This window comes from Cygnus olor, chromosome 3, assembly GCF_009769625.2.
Source record: "Cygnus olor isolate bCygOlo1 chromosome 3, bCygOlo1.pri.v2, whole genome shotgun sequence".
NCBI classification, from domain to species: Eukaryota; Metazoa; Chordata; class Aves; order Anseriformes; family Anatidae; genus Cygnus; species Cygnus olor.
This window is the reverse complement of record NC_049171.1, coordinates 44,989,929-45,014,078: the sequence shown is the minus strand read 5'-3', so window position 1 is coordinate 45,014,078 and position 24,150 is coordinate 44,989,929. Positions and strand designations below refer to the sequence as shown.

The 24,150-nt window shown below is 38.4% G+C and overlaps 1 protein-coding gene across 10 annotated transcripts in view; it reads right to left on the bottom strand.

The window, feature by feature from the left end:
- Positions 1-24,150, bottom strand: part of GRIK2 (glutamate ionotropic receptor kainate type subunit 2) — a 411,568-nt gene that overhangs the window by 197,282 nt on the left and 190,136 nt on the right. For all 10 annotated transcript variants that reach the window (XM_040551172.1, XM_040551173.1, XM_040551178.1 and 7 more), the window contains one exon: positions 171-314. In XM_040551172.1, coding sequence (XP_040407106.1) covers positions 171-314 — 144 coding nt within the window. The remainder of the gene's footprint in view (positions 1-170; positions 315-24,150) is intronic.

Sequence of the window (24,150 nt, the reverse complement as noted above, 5' to 3'; positions counted from 1 at the left end):
TTGGAAATAAAAATGTTTTCTTATCTGTCAATCTCTTTAAACATAAGCTCATAGTCTCACTCATGTACTAAAAAATAAAAAACGCAGAATTCAAGTAGAGTTAGAATAAAATGAAATGGGAGTTGGGAGGAAGGAAAGTAAGGAAGCAGGATATATTATTAGTGACTTACCTCCTTAATGAGACTCATAAAGCGGGTCCCAAAGCGCCATGGTTTGTGGCGATTACACTGTAGTGAACTGACAGTCATCTGTGGGAACTGCTGGACAGCCACTGATACCACATGAACTGCATCATACATTAGAGCTGCATCCGTCTAAAATTAGAATGAAATCAGCACCATGAGCACAAAATGAAAACAAGTGACAACCCAGCAATGAGGGAACAAAACAGAAGTTTAGCACTGCTCATTACACTACAGGGAGAAAACTATCTGATTGTGCAGCACTGTGACAGCCTGATTGCCAAGTCCCACAGAAGCGTCAGGACCTCTAGTCTCAGTTCTTCTCTTTTTAAAGCTGAAATAAGGGCCCAAATATCAATTTTATAGGATCACAGAAGGACACCAGTACCTCTGATGACTCACACTACCTTAAAGAAAGTGGTGTTTTAGGAGGCTGCACTGTACGCATGCAGGTTTGACTCATGTCAGTTATTTCCATCAGTGAGAAGAAAAAAATAGATTAGCAAAGTAGCAAGACCTTGGCAATGAAGAAAAGTATACAGGCTAAGGAAGTAATGGTTCTCCATTTGGAATTACAGACTAGATACAGTCCCAAAGGTATTCAACTGATTCATTTATATAAGTTTTTATAGGAATCGGTTTAAATCCTTAAGACAGACCTAATCAATATCTTCTACAAAGCAGTGGCAAATTAGAATTGCATTGAACTCCACATTCATTTTAACTGTTTTCATGTCCCATTCTAAATAAATGGGCTGTTTAGTCATGGTATATGCTAACTACTGTTGTATTACCAAAGGACAGAGGCAGCCTCCCAATACATACTGTACACAAGAAACTGAAATCTTTCCTCTTCTGTTTGAAAAACAGAGACAAGACTTGGAATCAAAAGCAAGAGAGGACCTTAGATTCTGCTTGTGGAAATAAATACTATGCCATCTGCTCAGTATACCTTAGAGAAAACAGACCTATTTCCCCTTCTCGTTCACATAATTAGTGAGCTGTGAAATTAGTTCTTTAATGGACAGGAAACCTGGAGATTATTGCACTTGTCACAATGCAATACAATGCAATACAAAATGAGCTTATATAGTGCCTTTCATGCAAATGCATCCCAAGGCTCTTTACAATAAAATTAAACATAAAAATGCAAAAGAGCTCTACCATTATAGCCCATAAGACACTGTTAAAGGGGAAAATATATGTTTACATTTAAATGACTCTCCCAGGAGAGATTTCAAAATTCAAACAGAAATAAATCCCAATTTTAACATAGCTAGTATAATAGGTTTTAATGATCTCAGACGCCAAGCAGTTTATACAGACACTCCAAATTAACCAGAAATTATTTTTGCTGCCAAATTGTTCATTATCTTTAAGGCAAGCTAATATCTGACAAGGAGACAGCAAAAGTCCCAAAAGTCAGAATGACATGCTGAGTAAGCATCATACAAAGCTTAATATTCTAGTACTTCACAGAAGTTGGAGTCTATACAATAATTTAAAAAATAAACTATAAAATAAGTTCATACATAAGTCTGGTTCAGAAATGAAAATAGTTTTTTTTTTCTTTTTGTTGTTTTTTTCTTTTTATCAGCTTTACATCTAAACACATAGTCCTTGCACCAATGGATGAAAATTGAAATTGCTCTGAGACTTAAGCAAAATCATTCCCATTAAGAAGCAACCAGAACTTCAAAAACATTAACTGATTAATTAGATATAAATTTGGACATGGAACCAATAAGACTCATCAGCAAGAATCAAATGGACATTATGCCAGACGCAGAGCAACATGGCTTTTTGTCAAATTCTATAAGCCACTGAGCTGGAAATCTGTAGGATGAAAAGACAGTCAACTCCAGTGGAAACATTAAAAAAGCCATTGCAGTTTTGGAAGTAATTTGAATCCTGTTAATATTCTTCATACTCGACTGATGAACATTGCTTCACTGGAGATAAATCTAAATCAGAATGCACTTCTTTTAAATGCACACAACAAACTAATCACTGGCTAGAAGCTGAGTGTCCAATTTGATCTTTAGATGCTGCAAGATAAACCCATTATTTACATAGGCTGAGAATCCACAGACCACCTTGTATAAGAACGTTAAAGTTAAATGTAGGCTTAATTGTTTGTACTGAATAGATAGAACCACATGCTCAAAAATATATTGGTTTAGTGATTCAATATCACACTCATCTCTCTGGGTGCAATCACTGATTTTACTGAACAGGAAATAAACAGTGCAGAACTCAGGAAAAGATAAAATATGTGCTCGAATTTGCAAGTTGGGCTGTCCTCTTGCTTGGTCACTTTATCTTTCATCTGAGAGACAGAAGGAACTGATAGCAATTGTACTACTTCCCCACCATCATTTGTTAAGCTTGCTAAGCATTTTTGTCTCACTGCCATTTGTCCACGCTGCTTTCTTTGCCTTAAATCATGTTATTGGAATGATGCTTTGTGATACAGGAAGTGCTGCAGGTTTCAGCAAGAAACTCGTCAGAGACTTGGGAAAAAAAAAAGTCCCCCAAATTTTAGGATTCTTTATCTTATCTAAACAGAGATTGGCAGCCTGAACAGTTCTTGAATTTCAGAACCTGCTACAACATTTCCATTCACTGAAGAACAAATAACGAGGTCAGTACTTTTCAGTTAACTTGTATAACCCTTTTAAATATTATGGTGTATCTCACAAAGATATATCTTGGTACAGTTTTTGAGCCATAGGTTTTTGTTTTGTTGGTTTTTGTTTGTTTCACAGTTGTTATTAATCATGACTTGTTTGAATACAAATAAACATCAAAAATTCTGCTTGTGACACTGTCAGTTGCATGTCTACTACCACAAAAGAAAAAACTACAACTACAGAAGCTATAAAAGTTTTTCATCAAATTGAAATAGAATAAGATCTACTTTAAGATGTCAAATGACAGCTGTCTGTGACTACAAGTCTTTCTTTCAGTTGAGTTAATGAAGTAACAAAAAAGCTTTTAGCACTCAAATAACTGTTTAATCAAAGAAGTTATCTCAGTCACAGTAGACTTCAAACAGAAAGTACCAATATCTGTGTTTACTTTTTATTCTGAACTCAGTTGGATACTACACATTTCTTCTCAATGCTGCTCTGGCATTCCTTTACCTCCTGTCTTACTGTGGATGTTGTGTTTGTCTCCACTAATTACGTGTTTTTCTGTAACAGCACTAATCATTTGTGAGTCCTACTTGCTAAATACTGTCGGACACATTTCAGGCAGGTATTCTAACCTCACTGTGGAAAGGCTCTGCTGGAGACAGACTCAGTGTAAAGCACCCAGGGAAAAAGTCCTCTCTACTATTAGATAAAGGGTCTACTATTTCTCTCCAGGCCTCTTCAGTGTGATCTTTTTCTTCTTCATCCACAATCCTACCCAAAGATGCTACAGGCACATAAGCTCTAGTAGATTTATGCTGTGATTTCTGGCACACATTTGCTTCACCTGCTCTTACTGTAGGGAGGGTTTGGGTTTTCAGGGCTTGGAGCTAGGGCAAGAAGTTGGTAGGGTAGTATTTTTCACCAGTTTCTAACCTATATGGGAGGAGCTGATGCAGAAGAAACGTAGTATTGGCTGGGTCTCAGCCAAGAAATCTTCCCCACGTAACAGAACTGTTTGAATTGGTTTTCTGCTATTTTTTTTTTGCCCTTCTCATGACATTTCAAAGGTAACCTTAAGCATGGCTGGTAGCTTAGAGAAGAACCAGCTGAAAATCCTGAAACCAAATGGGATGTTTATGCACTATAGCAGCATCTTGAGAGCTAGGTCTGTATCTTAAGACATTCCAGAAGTAAGGAGAAGTGCTCACACTCCGACATATAGATAAATGCAAGGTTTTCAAGATCATCACGGTTATGATCTTCATAACCAACTTCAGAATTACACTAAGCAGGAGTTCATTGATGCCACTTGACATGTGACTCAATAAATTTGCTAATTACTTTTGAAATATCTGTGCACAATTAACTATTAAGGGTTAAAAGAGATGCAGATTCCACATTTAATGACATATAATTCTGACGTGTATTTGTATGACATTTCCATTTACTTCCAAAGTAAATGAGGACCTCCTATACCAATAAACCACTCCTCTCCTGTTCATATCTCAGTGCTACAGAATTGTCTCTGAATAGCAAAACATATCTGCTTTATTTTTAGAAAACATGACTTTATCACGCACTCAAGTTTAATGTTAATTTAGGATGAAGGATTGCTAGACTAATTCTGTTTCTTCATGAATTGTAACAGAGAAGTACAATTCTCAAAGAGAAAAATTATACTTCAGCCTTTACTATAACAAGTTGTAGTCCCTTATAATCTATATTAAAAGAAAAAAAATGGAGCTGTTCCATAGGCATAATCTGGAAGAACTTTCAAAGATAGGTGATTAAAAGCAGCTGGAATGTAAGGAAAAAAATAAATAAAATCAGATTTTCAATTAAATGAAACTAATGTGATTGGTTTTCCCCCAATTTAATTTATTATTAAAAGAAGCCTATGAAGAAACATGATCTTCTACTTAAAAGGGGTTCCGTGCAGTACTTGGAAACACCAGGACAGTCACATACTACTACTTGAGATAGCTCTGTCTTCCTGTCTCTAGTCAGTCAAATTTTGTCCTTGTGAAATAAGTCCAGCTACCTTTACAAGACTAAACTGCTCAGTCAGACACTAATGTACTCTGAAAAGTGTTGTGCATTAATTAAAAGAATTTTAGCTTCATTTTAAAGTGTGACTTCATTTGCTCCATCAAAAATGAAATGAAACTGAATAAAAATGCTCACAAATGTATATCTGCATTTGTTTCCTTGGTAGCCATGACGAAGTATCCAGATAAATGCATAAAACTGAAGGTACACTGGCCACTGATTTTTTTTTAAAGAACATCATTGAAAATGTCCTTGAAAATGTTTGAAAACATTAAAAGCAATTTACGTGAAGTCTTTAATGTGTTCTGAAACTTACTTGATCATATCATACCCTGCCGTACCGACCGAAAACAGGGTACAGATTTTCTGTTAGCTGCACATATAGCCACCTCAGACCACAGCATCCTCTGAAGTAAACCTTGTTCAGACTGACTACAGTCACTGGTTTAGCAAAGTGTTAACATGCATGCTTTTCATACTGCAACAAGATTCTCTCACTGAGAGTACTTATCCTTGCAGAACATAAACCAAATGTTGTATTTCCATTTGGCAAGGGGAGCGTAAGTACACAAGACAGGGCATTTTCCATGAAGACTGAATTTTCCACTGTCCCGTATAAACGGTATTTTCTTACACAACACCAGTGCCTTGGATATAACACTGGATGCAAAGTCAGATTTTGTTTTTCAACTCCCAATGTGTATCAAGATTTTTTCTAGTCACCATCACAACAGGATGACAGTAGAATTTGGAGGGTAGCAGCAACTCTGCTTCTTTGCTATAACAGCCTCAGCACACAGTGGATAATGAACAGAACAGCCTCGTCAAATCTCCTTCCCCTCCAAGACACCCTTTTTGTGAAGAAATAACATTATTTTGGACATCTTACACAGAAGGATTCACAATAGCATACTTAATCACTTCAATGCCCTCAAAAACATCCTACAATCAACCTCCTTAACCTGCTATGAATTAATTCTCCTTTGGTAATTACATATTTTTCTCTCACCTGTCCTTACTGTCCAATAATTTAACAAACAATGCAAAATTATTAATTATAAAACCTTGAATAAATGTCATAGTGCCTAAACAAACAAAACATCTCATTTTTTTCTTCTGTCAGTTGAATCCCCCACCACCTGCCTTTTTTCCCCTGAATTAGTCTTATTTTCTAGATTATTTCCATTATGAACACAGTGAACAGAAATAGGCCTGTGTGAAGTAATTTTTTTAATCATTATTTTCCTTTGAAGACTGAGTTTCTCACAGAAGTTGGCTGTACCTCATTTCTTTTAAACAAGCCAGGAATAACCAAAAAGACATGAGAAAAATCTGACAATACACAAAAGTCAGGACAATGTGACCACCTGCAGTGCAGAAGTGCCCTCATTATTAACACTTACTTTCCTTAAAAGCTGTCCCATCTGACAGAAAGTGACAGAATTGCCATTAAAAATTACTGAATATGAACTACAGAAACTACAACAGTGGATACATAAAGGTCCAGGACAAGAGACAAAGATTGAAGAAAGTCTTTTTTTTTTTTTTAATTTTTCAGATCCCGCATTAAGCAAAAATGGTTGGCTAAGAAGATAAAGCATCTAACCATTCATGCCCTCTACAATGTAATTTTAATCACTGTAATCTGCAGTATTTTCCCAATTCCAAAATGCAAATCCTGAATATAGTGTCTTTCTCCCTACCCATATATTAAATGAACATTTGAAGATGAAAGTAAATATAGATTTGAATTTACTCTTTATGATTCTTTTATGCACTATGAAATGTAACTAAACTTTTTAATAGTTCTGCATTTCAGTACAATCGTACAGGATACTTGAAAGAAAGATAGAAAGGTGAATCATGCCATACTAATTTTATAAATGTAAAGTGATTGTCATCACATCTGTTGTCACTCAAAAGTAATCAAGTGACAAAGGATCCCACTTTTATTTTTATTCTATACAGTTTTGAATATACAGCTTGATGTGACACAGGTATCAATAAAGAGGTTTATATTTTATATTGTAAACTAAATTCAGGAAAAAAGGTCCTTCAGGACACCCAGAAAGAATCAGATGAGATTGGCTGTAAAAGCCAAATTCCACCATGCCACTGTCTATGAAAATTTTTTCTACTGAATGTGATCCAAGACATAAGGTATATACAAATCCCAGGTAGCTGTGTGTTAAAAAAAGCCTATAGCCAGCCAATACAGCAAAACAGCTGGGCAAAAAGACAAACACCTTTCCTAATTAAACTAATGTCAGTAGATTTGGTATAGTTTAACTTTCCAATACAGCTGGAAATGTTTAAGAAAAGCATAAAAGCAAACACACTTTATCTTAACCTGTCTCAGGTTAAGAGTGATTTCGAGGCAATTAGTTAACAAAAAAACATTTACCAATCCAAAATATGACAAATCTAGACTGCGACAACTTGTTTCAAGCTCACCACAACATTCTCTCAGGTATCCCATCTCTCTATGGGATATGCACCCCCCAGAAACTCCCATTAACAGTTTGAATGCAGTCTGGCCATCCATAATGGAAGAAGCATCCTTTCAGTGGCTCACAGTAACAATGATATTTGCGGAGCATTAAGTATGATAGTTGTGTGCAGAGCTTGAGTCCAAGAACCTTCACTTGAATTTGCTCTTCAAGTTGTCTCTTATACAAGACTACAAGAATAACAATACTGAAAGAAATTCACTTTTTAAAAAAAATATATATTTTTTTTTCCTTTTTTGACAGTTGAGTGATGTTAAAATATAGGTAGGACATAAGCAGGTTTTACAAGTCAGCATACTGTTTCACAGAGATGTAACAACTGCCTGGAAGAATACAGAAGAATTAGATATCTTCTAACTGACAAATGAAAAAAAAAGACAGAAAGAACATTGTTTCTGCAGCCTATAAAAATAAAGGCTGAGAACAACTGTTGAGGGGAAGAGAAAACAGGGAAGAAAAGTAAAGAGCACAAAAGAACCAGCATGGATGCAAAAATGACAAAACAATAACAATTAACAGGAGTCATTTTATCTTACAGATAGACAGAGGTTTAAGTTGTACTAGACTTAATCTTTTAACAATCGCTAAATGAACCACTGCACATGACCATCTACAGAAGATACTTCAGTTAGATGAGGCCTGACAAATGTAGTAGCATGCACACACATTTCAGAGACCCAACATATTTCTTCTGCTCAAAGAAAGCTCTCCTACTCGAAGCAATTATAACAAGTGAATGAAATTAAGAAGAAACGGCTTGCAAAACTAGTTCCTCCCCTCCTTGGTTAATAAAGTCTATTGCCCCTGAAATCATTTCACTTAATTCTCACTTGCTAACACATCCCACAAAACCATTTTGCTGAGTGAGATTTAATAAATCTCCCAGTCTGGGATTAAATTTTACTGTTTTATGAACTGTTAAATTGCATTGTATCCTTATTAAAGCTGGTGTTTTCTTACTTCTTGACACATTCCCAACTCAACGCTGGGGTACAATTAAACAAACAGCAGAGATTTTCCTTTAATCCCCAAACATGCATTCCAATTGGCAACAAACTATGAGCATTAGCAAGCTATAAACAATGTGCATTTAAATTTTCTAAATATCGAAAGAACCTGTTAGAAACATTTTATTTATTTTTTAATATGGGGTAATATTTCAGGTGAATAATCATCAGATGATGGCACAGCTGTTTAGATTTTTTCAACACTTTGTTTCCTCATGAATTTTAAGCAGGGTGTTTATTTACAGAAATGTGTACACGATTTTTAGTAGAGAATGTATTATGACTGACAATACAGATGAAAATTATTTCCCCCCCGCTCCCATCATCAAAATGCTTATTTTAACATCAGAACAAAGCAAGTGATTTTCTTCTTATACTACTTAAAAATGCTTAAAACAAGTTAAAAATCTATAAAAAATAGATCAGGACAAATATATATATTTATTATTTTTTTTTTGGAAGAAATGTAGTCTTGTCTTACACAAAGAAAGAAATGAAAAAAATCAAGATTTTTCTTTTTTTTGCCCCCATATTTCATAGTTTGATCCCTAATTCTTAGAGAAATTAGGAAATGGAACATGAAACATCTACAAACTTTGAGAAAACGTCAAGAAAACAAAAGAATAGTCCAACAAATATTGATGCTGTTGCTACCTATCTAGCCATTCCATTTATTACATAGTAAAGAACGTGCATTATTATTGACAGTATAAAAACACATTTCCCAGTATAAATGTTTGAAGTGTTAGAACTTTTTTCATCTCACAAAATAATCACAAATCATTGTGTAATTTCACACAAAACCATCTAGGTTGGAAGAGACCTCCAAGATCACCTAGTCCAACCTCTGACCTAACACTAACAAGGCCTCCACTAAACCACTAAATCATATCACTAAGCTCTAAATCTAAACGCCTTTTAAAGACCTCCAGGGATTGTGACTCAACCACTTCCCTGGGCAGCCCATTCCAATGCCCAACAACCCTTTCAGTAAAGAAGTTCTTCCTAATATCCAACCTAAACCTCCCCTGGTGCAACTTGAGCCCATTCCCCCTCATCCTGTCACTAGGCATGTGGGAGAATAGGCCAACCCCCACCTCACTACAGCCTCCTTTAAGGTATCTATAGAGTGTGATAAGGTCTCCCCTGAGCCTCCTCTTCTCCAGCCTGAACAATCCCAGCTCCCCCAGCCGCTCCTCATAAGACTTGTTCTCCAGACCCCTCACCAGCTTCGTTTGTCCTTCTCTGGACTCTCTCAAGCATCTCCATGTCCTTCTTGTAGCGAGAGGCCCAAAACTCAACACAGTAGTTGAGGTGCGGCCTCACCAGAGCCAAGAGAAGGGGGACAATCACTTCCCTAGTCCCGCTGGCCACTGTTTCTGATACAAGCCAGGCTGCTGTTGGCCTTCTTGGCCACCTGAGCACACTGCTGGCTCATATTCAGCCAACTATCAACCAATACTCCAATATTTGATATACAGGTGAAGGCATAAGGTCACATTCACAGTAAGCCCCATGATCCTGCAAAAATCATAAGAGACCTAGAACCACAAAGCAAACACACAAACTAACATCACCTTTCTATCCATAAGCATGCTTTAAAAATTACTCACCTGAAGAGGAGCTGCATGTAGTAAAGGCACCTACTACTAGATAGCTTGTTTACTCTGAAAGATCCTACTAGTTGTTACCTCAAAAAGACGTGCTTACTTCTCTCAACTCAGAAACACGTCAGCCCATACGCTTCAACCCACCTAAAGAACCCTACAACTAGCTAAATAAAACACAAAGCACTTACCCCCCAAAGACCAGCTCAGGCAGAAAGAACTCTCTAATAGGACACCTGCAGCTTATATACCATTAGGCCCACCTGGCACCCAATCAATCACCTGAGAAAGGGGCGGGGCAAAGCAAAAAAGTAGAAATCAAGCAGGATGAGCAGCAGCTGTGTTGTTCTTGATTATCTGGCTTAGCTCAACAGCGTGCAAAGCACAGCACAGAGAACTGGAGTGTTTCTAGAAACAATTCCTGTGCTTTGGTTCAGCTTTGAATATTGAAAGGACAATATGACCAAGTAAGAAACTGAAACTATTTCATTACGCATTCTTTTCTAAACATCTCCCTAAGCTTAGGCCAATAATTGTGGGCATTTTTAATATTTTAATATAAATTGCTTTGTTTGCGTTGTTGCCAGAAACATAATGAAGTAGGGTTACATCATTAAAAAAAAAAACAAACTGTTACCCTTACTAATATTATCATAACATAGAAAACATAATACTAAACTGGGACCCAAAAGTAAGAAGCAATGCTTCTGCACTCTTTTTCCTATTTGATAGACTACTTATGGCGCTAAGAACTTCAAAGTAACTGACAACCAGTTGTGTAGGTAACCACTTTTTACAGATTGATTTTAACTTATAGGAGGTGAAATTTTCAGACAACTTGAGATGTAACTACAGGAGATGTAACTCCTGTAGTAACTTTACTTTTTGTAGTGGCTTTAACATAGGTTTTTCTGAAATAAGAACGTCAGCAGTGTTTCTCTGGTCTGCTTGGCCTTAGATGCAGGATCTGAATTTCATTTTAACAAATAAAATGCTAAAGATTTAGAATACACCCTGAAGCACATCAGAAAATTCTGAATTAAGTTTTCTAACACGGACACTTTTTCGTTAGCTATCTCTTATGGAGCAAAAGCTTAAATCTCAAGTATGAGGGAAAACTTCAGTTAGGGGAATAAGTAGAAAGGGCCTGAAATTTACAGGGTAGAATATTTAGAATTTAATCTTTTGCATTTTTTCAAAGTTTAAATTTGACTGGATGGCAGTCTGGTTTCAAAGCTAGTCTCTCTTTACAGGGTTTGCTATTCTGATGCACGGTTAAGCTGTGACTGATTTCCTCAGCTTCCTGATTGAATTCTCATTCTCACATATTTTTAAATGAACTGCTTATTGGACAGGTTATCTGTCAAGTATTCAGGGTGGTTTACTTCTTTCCAATCATAGAAAGAGGAAAATGTACCCAATATAAATCATTCACTTTATATGGACATCTACATTATGTATTTTCTTAACACATCAGATCATTCATCCTGAGTTCCACCCTGAATTCCCACTTTTTTATAGTAAATATTATTTGATATTAACTTTGATTTTTACTTATTTATTTATTTATTTTGGTAATATGGTGTGGGCAACTTATGTAACAAGAACATTTTCAAATTCCTGTATGTATCAGAAGGATATTTTTGCAGGTTAGGAATGTAAGTAACTTGTGTCCATTTCAGCATGTTTTTTCTTTTAAGTTACTTTTTGGAGGCCTAGTGGTGTCCCCTAGAGGTCAATACTGGGTCCACTGTTGTTCAGCTTATTCATTAATGGCCTGGACAATGGAACAGAGTGCACCCTCAGCAAGTTCGCTGACGACACAAAGCTCAGAGGAGTTCCTGATACCCCAGAGGGCTGTGCTGCCATACAGAGGGACCTCAGCAAGCTGGAGGGTTAGGCCGAGAGTAACCTCATGAGCAACAGAACGAGAGGTAATGGGCACAAACTGAAGCACAGGAGGTTCTGGCTCAATATGAGAGGGCACTTCTTTACTGTGAGGGTGACAGAGCACTGTAACAGGTTGCCCAGAGAGGTTTTGAATATCTCCTTCTCTAGAGATATTCAAAACCCGCCTGGATGCCATCCTGTGCAATGTGCTCTAGGTGATCCTGCTCGGCAGGGGAGTTGGACTAGATATCTTCAGAGGTCTCTTCCAACCTCATACATTCTGTGATACTATTTTTGTAAAATGTTTGTACTTAAAATTCAAAATTTCACTTCCTCTATGTCCTTTGATTTTAGGAGGTATTCTGATTCTCAATTTAATTTTTCACACTAACAGAGAATATCTTCAGATAGTTCCTCTATATAAAGTTGTACATTTATAGAACTGTTATCTGGAATAAATACCATTAACTTTACTAAGAAAAAAAAAAAATCACAAAAAGTAATTCTATAATTAAATTTTTTAGAAATATCTTTTCTCTCATGTTCGGTTTTCTGACTAACAAAGAAATTTACAAGATAAGGATTTCATAAGACCCTATAAATGCCCCATCATGGCAGAAACTCTGCTAATCCAAGAAGCAAATGACTTTCAGTGTACTGATTGCAATAGTAAAAGCTATCTGCATAAGCATTTGCAGAACTGTGTTTATAATATGCAATTAGGAACAATGTGTTATGATGTTAGGTTTCTATACATTTGGTAAAAAACATACATTAAATATCCAGGAGAAATTTAATCTGAAGTACTTTCTCAAACTTTCTTCTGACTTTTAGAAATTATGGTATCGGCTATAATATCTTTTGCCATAAAAAAATACCGTCATGCTTTTTAATGTGCCTTAAGTACAGATAGCAGAAAACTAATTACCAGAAGCAATGGGTCATTATTTGGTCTCATAGTCTGTTTCCTTTCATCTGTTCCCCTGCTCAAAAATCAATGATTTTGATCACTATAACTCCATTAATCACATCTATAATAAAGAGCTGCCTGCTACTATTGTACTAGTTTAACTCACCACACAAAAAGTCCTTCTACATGAGCAGTTCATAAGCAATTATAGAAAGATCTTACTCAGCATATACACTGAACACGTTTGTACTTATGCACAGCAAGAAAGTACAACTGATCTCAACTGAAGAGAGGCATGAATTTAGAATAACCAAGAGATTAAATAAATATCCCATTAAAAATGGAGAAAAAAAGCATTCTAAAGAATGAGTCTCTGTATACTCTACTTTTATATCTCATAAAAGTTTCATGGTGTGAGAAGTTCAGAGCTTTCACACCTTTTAATTTTTCAATAAAATTTCAAAAATAAATGTACATTGATGACTTTGAAATGCAGAAACAAAACAGTTCTGAGCCTTCATAATGAATTGCCTTTTCCTGCTCTCACCAAGCTCCATTTTTTTCTCCACTTAGAACTAATGACACATTTTAATTTCCTCAGCAAAAAAAAAAAAAAAAAAAAAAAAAGAAAAACGATTGCATATGCAGCCTTGCAAAGTTCATGTTTGCAGGAAAAAAAAAAAAGGAAAAAATATTGTCAAGCAGTGTAAAACATAACTATTCTATAAAAGTGTATGTGTTGATTGCAAACAGAACCTTTCTTTATGTCAGTCTTTTGCAATTCTTTTATTAATTTATATCCTATGTCTCCGTTTTAAGTAAGTAAATAGTTTTGGATTAACAACTCCTTGAAATCAGTAAAACACAAAGAAAAAAGTATAAAAAAAATGCTGGCCCGTGATTTAGAAAATTGATCCATTGTTTAGATGTAGAAAATAGGTATTTCATTTTAACTTTAGTTTAGCTTTGCAGGCACACTCAATTTTATGGTATTCATTGTCTCTTGTCATTTTTATTGCATAATTTTAGCCAATTTCTATGTTATATGTAAAAAAGTAGAGATATGAGGGCCACGAGGATAATCAAAGGGCTGGAGCACCTACCCTGTGAAGACAAGCTGAGGGAGTTGGGGTTGTTCAGCCTGGAGAAGAGAAGGCTCCGAGGAGATCTAAAGGGGACCTACAGGAAAGCTGGGGAGGGACTCTGTCAGGGAGTGCAGTGATAGGACAAAGACAAATAGTTTTAAACTAAAAAATGGGAGATTTGCATTAGATACTAGGAAGAAATTCTTTATTATGTGGGTGGTGAGGTGTGGGCTCATGTTGCCCACAGAAGCTGTGGATGCGCCATCCCTGGGAGTGTTGAAGACCAGGTTGGATGGGACTTTGAGCAACCTGATCTAGTGGAAGGTGTCATTAATGTCCCTTCCAGTCCAATCCATTTTATGATTATGGAAAAGCAAAGTGACGCTGCTAATATTGTATTTTCTTTTCTTTGCAACTGTGCCCCCACCAACTACAACACTTTACTATGTAATTGTGTTTTTTTCCTTTGTTTCAGTGAAGTTCACCATTAATCAGAATTTGCTTTCTGAATAATCTTTTCATCATGCTGTAATGCTAGTTCTAATAATCAGGTCTTTATACATTGTTAACTCTGGTTTCACCGTAAGAGCAGACACAGGATTAGACACATCCAGACATATTTGTATTATATGCATTTTGTTTTGATTAAAAATTTCTATACAAAGTTACTGAGATTGAAAAACTGTGTTTTGATTTGCAACACTACCCTTGCAGGCTATCTTCTCAAAATGTTCTCATAAAAACAGTCATCTTAAGCTATTATTCTATTTGCCCACAAAAACTTACCTACTTTAAGAACAGCTTTAAATTGGGGTGTTTCAGAGGAAGGTGAATAATTATTAATATCAACCTCCATGACTAATACTGAGAAGCACTTTGACACTGAAAACTCAATCGAACTCTTAAGTACTTTGAAATCCTTAAATAGCGAAGCACACAAGGTCAAAGTATGAAGAAAACAAGGGTAGACAGAAATAGAAAACAAAATTTGGATAAAGAAAAAAAGGTTATGAGTGTATTTTTATACATATGAAATTTTTAATACTTAGAAGTTATTTGCGGTAATATACATGCGAAGAAACACAGGCTTACAAATAATAACAGCTCAGAAACAAGTTTGCTGTAAGGTTAGACATAGCTGCTGCTTTGGTCAACATAAGTACCAAACAATCTCCAAACTGATAAAAAATTTTGGCTCTATCTATGAATCTTAGTATGTCCAATAGAATTTGTACCAATATACACATGCTCTAAATTCACCCAATTATCCTTTCTGGAAATTCTGAAACTCTCTTTCTCTAAATATGGTTCATTCTCAAAAGGATATTTATATCAAAAAGCCAACTGATGGTGTATAATTATCACAATTACTAAACCAAAAATAGGAACTGAAAACTGAATATACTTCCAGCTTTTTTCAATACCCTATCAGGGCTCCATCCATCAGGGTAACAGTTAAATGTCTGCACTACATCTAAATCTAAATTTAAAAAATTGGACACTAATGTGTCCAAGCTGAGGCAGAAGTTATAGCAATTTTTTTCGTATTTCTGATTAAACTAATGAGGATTTATTTTTTCTGAAGTGTACATATACCTCTTTTAACTGTGCTTAAGCATGATTTTAAAACATAATTTTCATACCATTCACCCTATTTTTAGTAATGTTGATTCCTAATATTTCAGAAGGCTCTCCAGATCTGCAATTTCAGACGGCATAGGGAAAAAATGGGGGAGGAGTGGAAAAAAAGAGAGGACATACACAAGTAGGTTCTGTTTCAATACAACTAACACAAGGGTTTATAGTTTTCTCTTTCATACACACATACAACTGTACCAGGCATGTGGCCTTTGACAGGTAAACTAGAAGAAAAAATAAGTAGGTACAAATGTGATAAGCCTCATCAATTATTCCAGGATTTTAGACTTTCTGACACTTCTGTGCAGTTTCTGAGAGTTGCAAGAGAGAATAGCAAGAGGATCAATTCAAGTAATCTTTTTTGTTTGAAGAGCATAGAAGTGTAAGTATTCATACGCATCTGTATTATGAGAAAAAAAAAATCACAGAATTTTATCCCTTCTTACATCTTCAAAGTATGAGCAGAAACTAGTGTTAACAGTGTATGAGTGTTGTAAAATCACAACAAGCCTGTAAGTTCCAAAGAGGTACAACTATTTTCAGATTCAACAGAGAGAAAGAAATGGAAGAGAATTATTTCTGCAGATAATTTGTTCAGAATTCATTTGCACTTTATCTTACAAAATCTGAGAACCAGTCTAGTAACTGAGTGTTCAATTCACAGAACTCTATCTCACTGCATACACTGACATGGGAACAGCTACTTTGACACAGAGACATTAGTAGGACAAAACTGCCAAAGCATAGGTTGGAATCACTGTTCCTCCAACTTCCCAATTCTCACTGTTTCTCACAATTCTCACTGTTTTGCAAAGAACTGCTTACTGAGAAGATCTGCTGAAGATTGATATCTGGTTGATGTATAACTGTTTTCCTCTTCTGTTTCCATTAATAAATTGATACAGAATATAAAAGCCTGTTGCAATAAGCATTTAGATAAATTAATGTGATTCAAAGGCAAATGCTTTCAACAGGCATGCCTTGATATTTTAGATCATTTACTTCTTCTTCTCTCTATAGCATTTTCAAATTCTATATTTGGTTTAGTCTGTCACAGAAACAAAAGCAATACTCGTCCACACATTTTCCTTTCATTAAGAAGATTTGTTTTCACAATAATTTTGTAAGACTCCATTACTCTGAAAGGTTTACAACAGATTTTATTTTCTATCAGCAGCAAGCTTTTGAAGCAGCTTTCCCAATTTTTCCTACATACCAGTGTTCTGATTCACATCAGGGAGCAGCATCACAGTGTATGAACTGGATTCTTTTAAGATAAAACTAACTGAAAGATGTGATCTGGAGCTGTACTTTATGTGCTCCATCTGCTAATTGGCTTTGTGGAAAGGAACAGGCCAGAGATAGTCTGAAGCAAAAAAGTGGAAAATAAAATAGTGTGGGAAAAAAAAAAAAAAAAAAGAATACTCAGGCTCTTGGCACCAACAGCTTTGCTTTATGGGGTTTTCCATACTGGGCCTCTTCACTTGCTATTGTAACAATATTGCAGATAAATTCCAATGATCACTTGAGAAAATATGGTGCCATCTTCAAGTTTATTCCATTTTATTATTATTCTAAAAATAGTGATCTTGTCTTCATGCAGTCTCTAATTCCAAGGTGCAATTCAAACAAAGAAAACAAAGAAAAAATGCACCTCTGACTCAAAAGAAAATAAAAAAAAAGTTTCTGCTGTCAAAAGATGACAACAACTCCTCAAGTTTGACAAAATGAAAAAAAAATTAAATGAAGCAATTTAAACTACAGAGAGATGAAGAAGAGGGGAGAAGAAGCATGTATAGGCCATTTATTTATGGTAGATGATAGCTTTTTATAGTGGTCAATAGAAGGTTGGATTGAAAGCCATTCATCAGACTGCACATATGCACACAAACTGGAGATGGGAATGGCTGCCTTTGGCTCTAACTTAAAAAACAGTTATCAATCTTCATCTAAGTCTTCAAGGAGCTGCTCTTGGTGAGTAATCGATCTTGCATTTGCCACAATAGCTCATTTAATTATTTTCATCCTAAATATCCTGTCAGCAGGCAGAATGTCTTCCTGATTTTAATTAATTTTGAGATCATTGATTCTTTGCCTTTTCCTTTCCTGTGGTTACACATGCAGACACAAATGCACAGACATATGCTTTTAGCCTGCAGGTTATGTAAGATGTATGACAGGTCCTTGGTGAAAACCCTGCATATAAAAGTATACCTAGATGGTTGCAGCTCTATTTTTAAATCTTTAGCCATCAACTGCTGCAAATGAGCCCCTGGCACCTAAGACATAGTTGGGCAAAACAGTAAACTGAAAACAGTGTTTGCTGAATAGTTTTCAATTAAAGAGTCCTTAAATCAATAGGCGGTAGGATAACACAGCCACAAGCGTGCTATAAATTGCCAGAGAAATTCAAAAACAAAACACGAAAGTCAGAGAACCATAAAATAGTAGTGGAAATCATAAACTTATATTGCATTTTTAAAATAAATACAAATCTTGGATTGATTGACAACAGTAACATCCAGAAAAAAAAATGCATTAGGCCCTAGAGTGCAGTCATACTTCCTCTAGGGTAAATACCAGAAAGAGACAAGACACAATGCAAATCTTGCAATAAAGTCTTCAAAATTTTAAAGAGAGAAGCTCTTAAAAGAAGAGTAAGGTAAATGGTTTACTCTAGATACCTTAGTAAAATGATGAATCTTATACATGAGAAACCTTGTTTCCCCATTTAGAAAGAAAATTGTTAACCCCGTTCATCTTTGAATTGTAAATTGGTGAGTTGACTGCTCTCAGGGTCCCCAGCAAGAGCCTAGAAATCAGGAAATTAAACTCAAACAGACAAAAGTTCTGTTCTTCTGTTTGAAAAATAAATAAATAAATAAATAAATGTATTTTTATCTAGAAAGAGATGACAATGAGGTAAATAAAATAAATGACTTTGAACAAAATAATAAAAAAAAATGTTACTTGTTCTGTGTATAGAGACACCTGCATTAGAGATAATCATGTATAAAGAAAATGTCCCTTTAAGTAAAAAGGAATTTTCTATTAAAAAATATTCAAGAAAAAATCTGAATAGCTGCAAAACTGTAAAATTAGTGCTTGAAAGATCATCTCTATTAATATCAATAATAAGTACAACATTGTCAACTGATTTTTGACACTTCTGCCTTTCAGGAAAAAAAAATGTAGTAAATAAATCAAACTCACTAATGAAGACTGATTCAATTCTATGAATATTCCATGGAGCAGTTTGAAAATCTCTTCACTCACAGCCCCAATACCAGAGATGACATTTTTGTTGTAACCAATAATAAGGCAACTATATATGATCACTTTCGTTTAACATGGCATGGAATAATCATGAAGTTAGTTTTAAAAGAATAATGTAAATCTACCCAAGGCCAGTGCATCCGATGCAAGGCAAGAACACGTGCTTGATTTTAATGCAAGGAAGGGTGTATGCTGGAATGTACAAGGATGTATGTGTAGAATGTACAAGGAAGGGTGTTTGCTGGATCAACCTATGTCAGAATAGACATATTATCACTGAGGAGAAATTAGACCAACATTAAAAGAACACATAACATCTCTCATTATCATGTTTCTAGTTTCAAAGCAATTCATAAAAGAGTGGCTGCTTTAGAGCAGTCAGTTTTCTGTATTTTCCAACAGATTTCCTACCTTAGAACTTGGACGGTACTTTCATGTGTTGTTCTTCATCAGAAAATGCTTTTCTCCACTATCTTCCCCTGCCTTTAGAGTGAATCCAGTCATTGTTTTATCTAATAGTAATTTATATGCATTTAGTTTAAATTTTGGAAATCACAGAATCATAGAAACACAAGGTTGGAAAGGACCTACAAGATCATCTAGTCCAACCATTCTCCTATCACCAATACTACCCACTAAGCTACTAAATCATATCTTGTAGCACCTTGTCCAGGCACCTCTTGAACACTGCGAGGGATGGTGACTCCACCACCACCCTGGGCCGGCCATTGCAGTGCCTGACCACTCTGAGAGAAAAGGTTTTTCCTGACATCTGATCTAAATATCCCTAGGCGCAACTTCTGGGCATTTCCTCGAGTTCTATCATTAGTTATCTGAGAGAAGAGCCCGACCCCCTCCTCATCACAACCTCCCTTCAGGAAGTTGTAGAGTACAATGAGGTCTCCTCTGAGCCTCCTCTTCTCCAGACTAAACAATCCCAGCTGCTTCAGCCGCTCCTCAAAAGACTTGTGCTCCAGACCCCTCACCAGTTTTGTTGCCCTTCTCTGGACACGCTCCAGGGCCTCAATGTCTTTCCTCTAGTGAAAGGCCCAAAACTGAACACAGTACTTGAAGTACAGCCTCACCAAAGCTGAGTACAGGGGGATGATCACCTCCCTGCTCCTGCTGGCTACACTATTTCTAATACAGGCCAGGATGCCATTGGCCTTCTTGGCCACCTGAGCACACTGCTGGCTCATGTTCAGCCAAGCATCGATCAACACACCCAGGTCCCTTTCCTCTTCACAGTCTTCTAGCCACTCTGCTCCAAGCCTATAGCGCTGCATGGGGTTATTGTGGCCAAAGTGGCACTTGGCCTTGTTGAACTTCATCCCATTCACCTCAGCCCAGCAGACCAGCCTATCCAGATGCCTCTGAAGGGCCATCCTACCCTCAGGCAGATCAACACCACCTCCCAACTTGGTGTCATCTGCAAACTTACTGAGTGTACACTCAATCCCCTCATCTAGGTCCTCAATAAAGAAATTAAACAAGATAGGCCCCAGTACCAACGCCCAGGGGACACCACTTGTAAGAAGATGCCAGCTGGACTTCACTCCATTAACCACTACCCACTGGGCACAGCCAGTTCTTTACCCAGAGAAGAGTATACCTGTCCAGGCCATGGGCAGACAGTTTCCTCAGGAGAATACCATGGGAGACTGTGTCAAAGGCTTTGCAGAAGTCTAAGTAGACTACATCAACAGCCCTTCCCTCATCTACCAGTCTGGTCACACGGTCATAGAAGGAGATGAGACTGGACAAGCACAATGTGCCTTTCATGAACACATGCTGGCTGGACCTGATCACCCGGATGCCACTCAAGTGCCACGTGATCTCACCCAAGATGATTTGCTCCATAACTTTCCCAGGAACCGAGGTCAGGCTGACAGGCCTATAGTTCCTTGGGTCCTCCTTACAGCCCTTCTTGTAGATGGGAGTCACATCAGCAAGCCTCCAGTCCTCTGGGACCTCTCCAGATAACCAGGAAGACTGATAGATGGTGGAAAGCGGCTTGGCAATTACCTCTGCCAGCTTCCTCAGCACCTTAGGGTGGAGCTTGTCTGGTCCCATGGACTTGTGACTTTCCAGATGGAGGAGCAGGTCTCTGTCTCTTCCTGGATCACAGGGGGTGATTCTATACCTGAATCACAGGGGACGCCCAGGTCAGGGCATAAAGTACCCTGAGGATTACTGATCGGACTATTAAAGACAGATGTAAAGAAGGTATTGAGAACCTCAGCCTTATCCTTTTCTTCAGTGATCACTTTTCCTGCTGCATCAAGTAAAGGATGGAAATTTCCCTTGGTTCTTCTCTTGCTATTAATATATTTGTAAAAGGATTTCTTGTTCTCTTTTACTGCAGTGGCCAATCTGAGTTCAAGCTGGGCTTTTGCCTTTCTGAACTTCCTCTCTGCATATCTTAGCCACTTCCTTGTAGTCGCCCCAAATAGCCTGTCCCTTCTTCTAGAGGACGTAGAGTCTCTTTTTCTGCCGCAGTCTCAACAAAAGTTCCCGGTTCATCCATGCCTGTCTTCTTCCCCTCCAGCACGCCTTATGGGACTCAGGAACAGCCTGCTCCTGTGCCTTTAAAATTTCCAGGCATCCAGGCTTCCTGGACCCCTTTGCCCTTCAGGAGTGACTCCCAAGGGACCCCTGCAACAAGTGTCCTGAATAGGTCAAAGTCCGCCCTCTGGAAGGTAGTAGTTTTGCTAGTTACCCTTCTGACATCACCAGGAATAGAAAACTCTACAATCTTATGGTCACTCTGTCCAAGACAGTCCACAGCTTTCACATCTTCCACCAGTCCTTCTCCATTAGTGAAGAGCAGGTCTAGTGGGGCACCTCCTTTGGTAGGCTCTTGAACTAGCTGTGTCAGGAAGCTATCTTCCACACACTCTAGAAACCTCCTGGACTGGTTCCTCTGTGCAGTATTGTACTTCCAGCATATATCAGGGAAGTTGAAGTCTCCCATGAGAACGAGTGCTGGCAATTGTGTAACTTTTGCAAGCTGCTCATAGAATGTCTCATCCATCTCTTCATCCTGATTAGGCGGTCTATAACAGACCCCCACCAAGATGTCACCCCTACAGGCCTTCCCCCTGATCCTTATCCATAGACACTCAACTTTATCATTCCCAACTGCAAGCTCTTCAACATCAAAACACTCTTTAATATAAAGAGCCCCACCACCACCCTTCCTTCCTTGTCTATCCCTTCTGAAGAGCTTGTAGCCATCCATCACAGTACTCCAATCGTGGGAGTGATCCCACCATATTTCAGTTATAGCAACTAGGTCGTAGTTAGCCTGTCGCACAATCGCTTCCAGCTCCTCTTGTTTGTTGCCCATGCTGCATGCATTGGTGTAGATGCACTTCAGATGAGACATCTGCCTCACCCCCAGCTTCAGCATTGTTCCCTAGGCACTTCTCTTGTGAGCCCTGTTTTATCCCCTTCCCCCGTCATAACTAGTTTGAAGTTCTCTCCACAAGTCCTGCTAGCTCCTGCACTAGGAGTCATTTCCCCTTTTGAGACAGGTGAGTTCCATCCATCGACAACAGGCCGGGGGTCGAGTAAACTGCCCCATGGTCAAAGAACCCAAAGATCCTGTCTCAACACCAGCCTCTCAGCCAATTATTCATTACCTGTGTTTTCCTAGCCTGCTCCGTGTCCTTCACCTCCCCAGAAGGAGTAGAACAAAACACCACTTGCACTCCTGCTCCTTGAGCTATTTGTCCTAAACCCCTGAAATCTCTCTTCATAGTTCGTAGGCTTCTCTGAGAGATTTTATCACTGCGCACCTGAACTATGAGTAATGGGTAGTAATCAGTGGGGTGAACGAGCTCTGGGAGTTTTCTAGTTATGTCCCTGACCCAGGCCTCAGGTAGGCAGCACACTTCCCTACGGCTTGGGTCTGGTCTGCAAATGGGGCCCTCCATTCCTCTGAGATGGGAGTCACCTGCCACAATCACCATTCATTCTTTCCTAGCAGAGGCAGTCTTAATGTGTGGAGTTGAGTGCCTTATCCTTGGTAACCTCTTTGAGGAACCTTCCCACACCTCCCCACTTACCTCCCCTTCAATGTCCAGTGCTACAAATCTATTGCTTAGGAGACCTGGGGACACGAGTGTTGCAGACAGAGGGTTCGCCCACGATGCCGAGCAGGGACCCTCTCTACCCCTCAGGTCCCCCTTCTGTGCCTGACAGGGACAGGGCAGGGGGTCCACCACCAGTTGTGGGGTATCTCACTGGCACCTTTCCCCCTGGCACACCAGGGAGCTACTCCACCAGTCGATCTCCCGCTCACAGTCTCTGACGGCCCTCACTCTCTCAAACTCCTCTTTCAGCTCTGCCACCATGCTGACCAGATCTTCCACCTGCTCGCACCTCACACAGGTGCAATACCTGCCTCCTCCCCCAGCAGCAGCAGGCTCAGGCACTCCTTGCAGCCAGAGACCTGTACAGCCACGGTTCTGGACAAGCCCTCCATTTGGGTCGCCACGGTCTTTTTGGGGCAAGCTCTCTGCCTGGTGGAGACCATAGCAAAAACTGCAGTCACGGAGACTGTCAGTAAATAGGATGGACTCGAAAGGGAGGAGGGACAGAACCCCTGTGCCCCACCACACGAGCTCCAGCACCCACCACCGCAGCACGTTGTGGGCGGTTATAACACGCTGGGCAACCCTCCCCGTGCCTGGTGGGCAGTGACGCAGCACCACCCTCCCGGGGGCTTTATCTAGGCAGAGGCCATGGGCACAGCCGCCATTGCCCTGGCAATGCCCACTCCCTGTCAGCCTCTCTCACAAGGGCTGGCGGGTGCTGTCGGGTCGCCCCTGGCAAAGCAAGGGCCTGAGATCCCCCCTGTAATGTGTGGTCGGGTGCTGCAGCTGCACTGGCTCTGAGGCAGCTGGCCTCGACTACTGAGGGGTATTATATCATGATATAACTGCACAAATAAGTGCAATTACATTTTATTTATAGTTAAATAAAATAAAGGCATTTAACATTATTTAAGTTTGTTAAAATCTGAACAAAAATATTGGATTGAAATCACTGGATACTCCTTGGATGAACTGTAGCTGTCTAACTAGCTATATATTAAAATTCTGAGAAAGCCCATGAATTCTGCCACAATCCACTAAACTGTATATAGCACTAACACAACAGAAAGAATTTAGAAAGCAGACGTTTGCTGGAAAAATAAAAGGTTGGGGAAAACAAACCCAGAAAGCAGTTCTGTACTTCAGACACAAGTTGAGTACCACTTGCAGAAATTCCTCCGGGAAATAAACACCAGCAGTAAGGCCAAGTCAAGAAAGCTCTCTGAGACGCAAAGCAAGATTGTAAAGCACTCTACC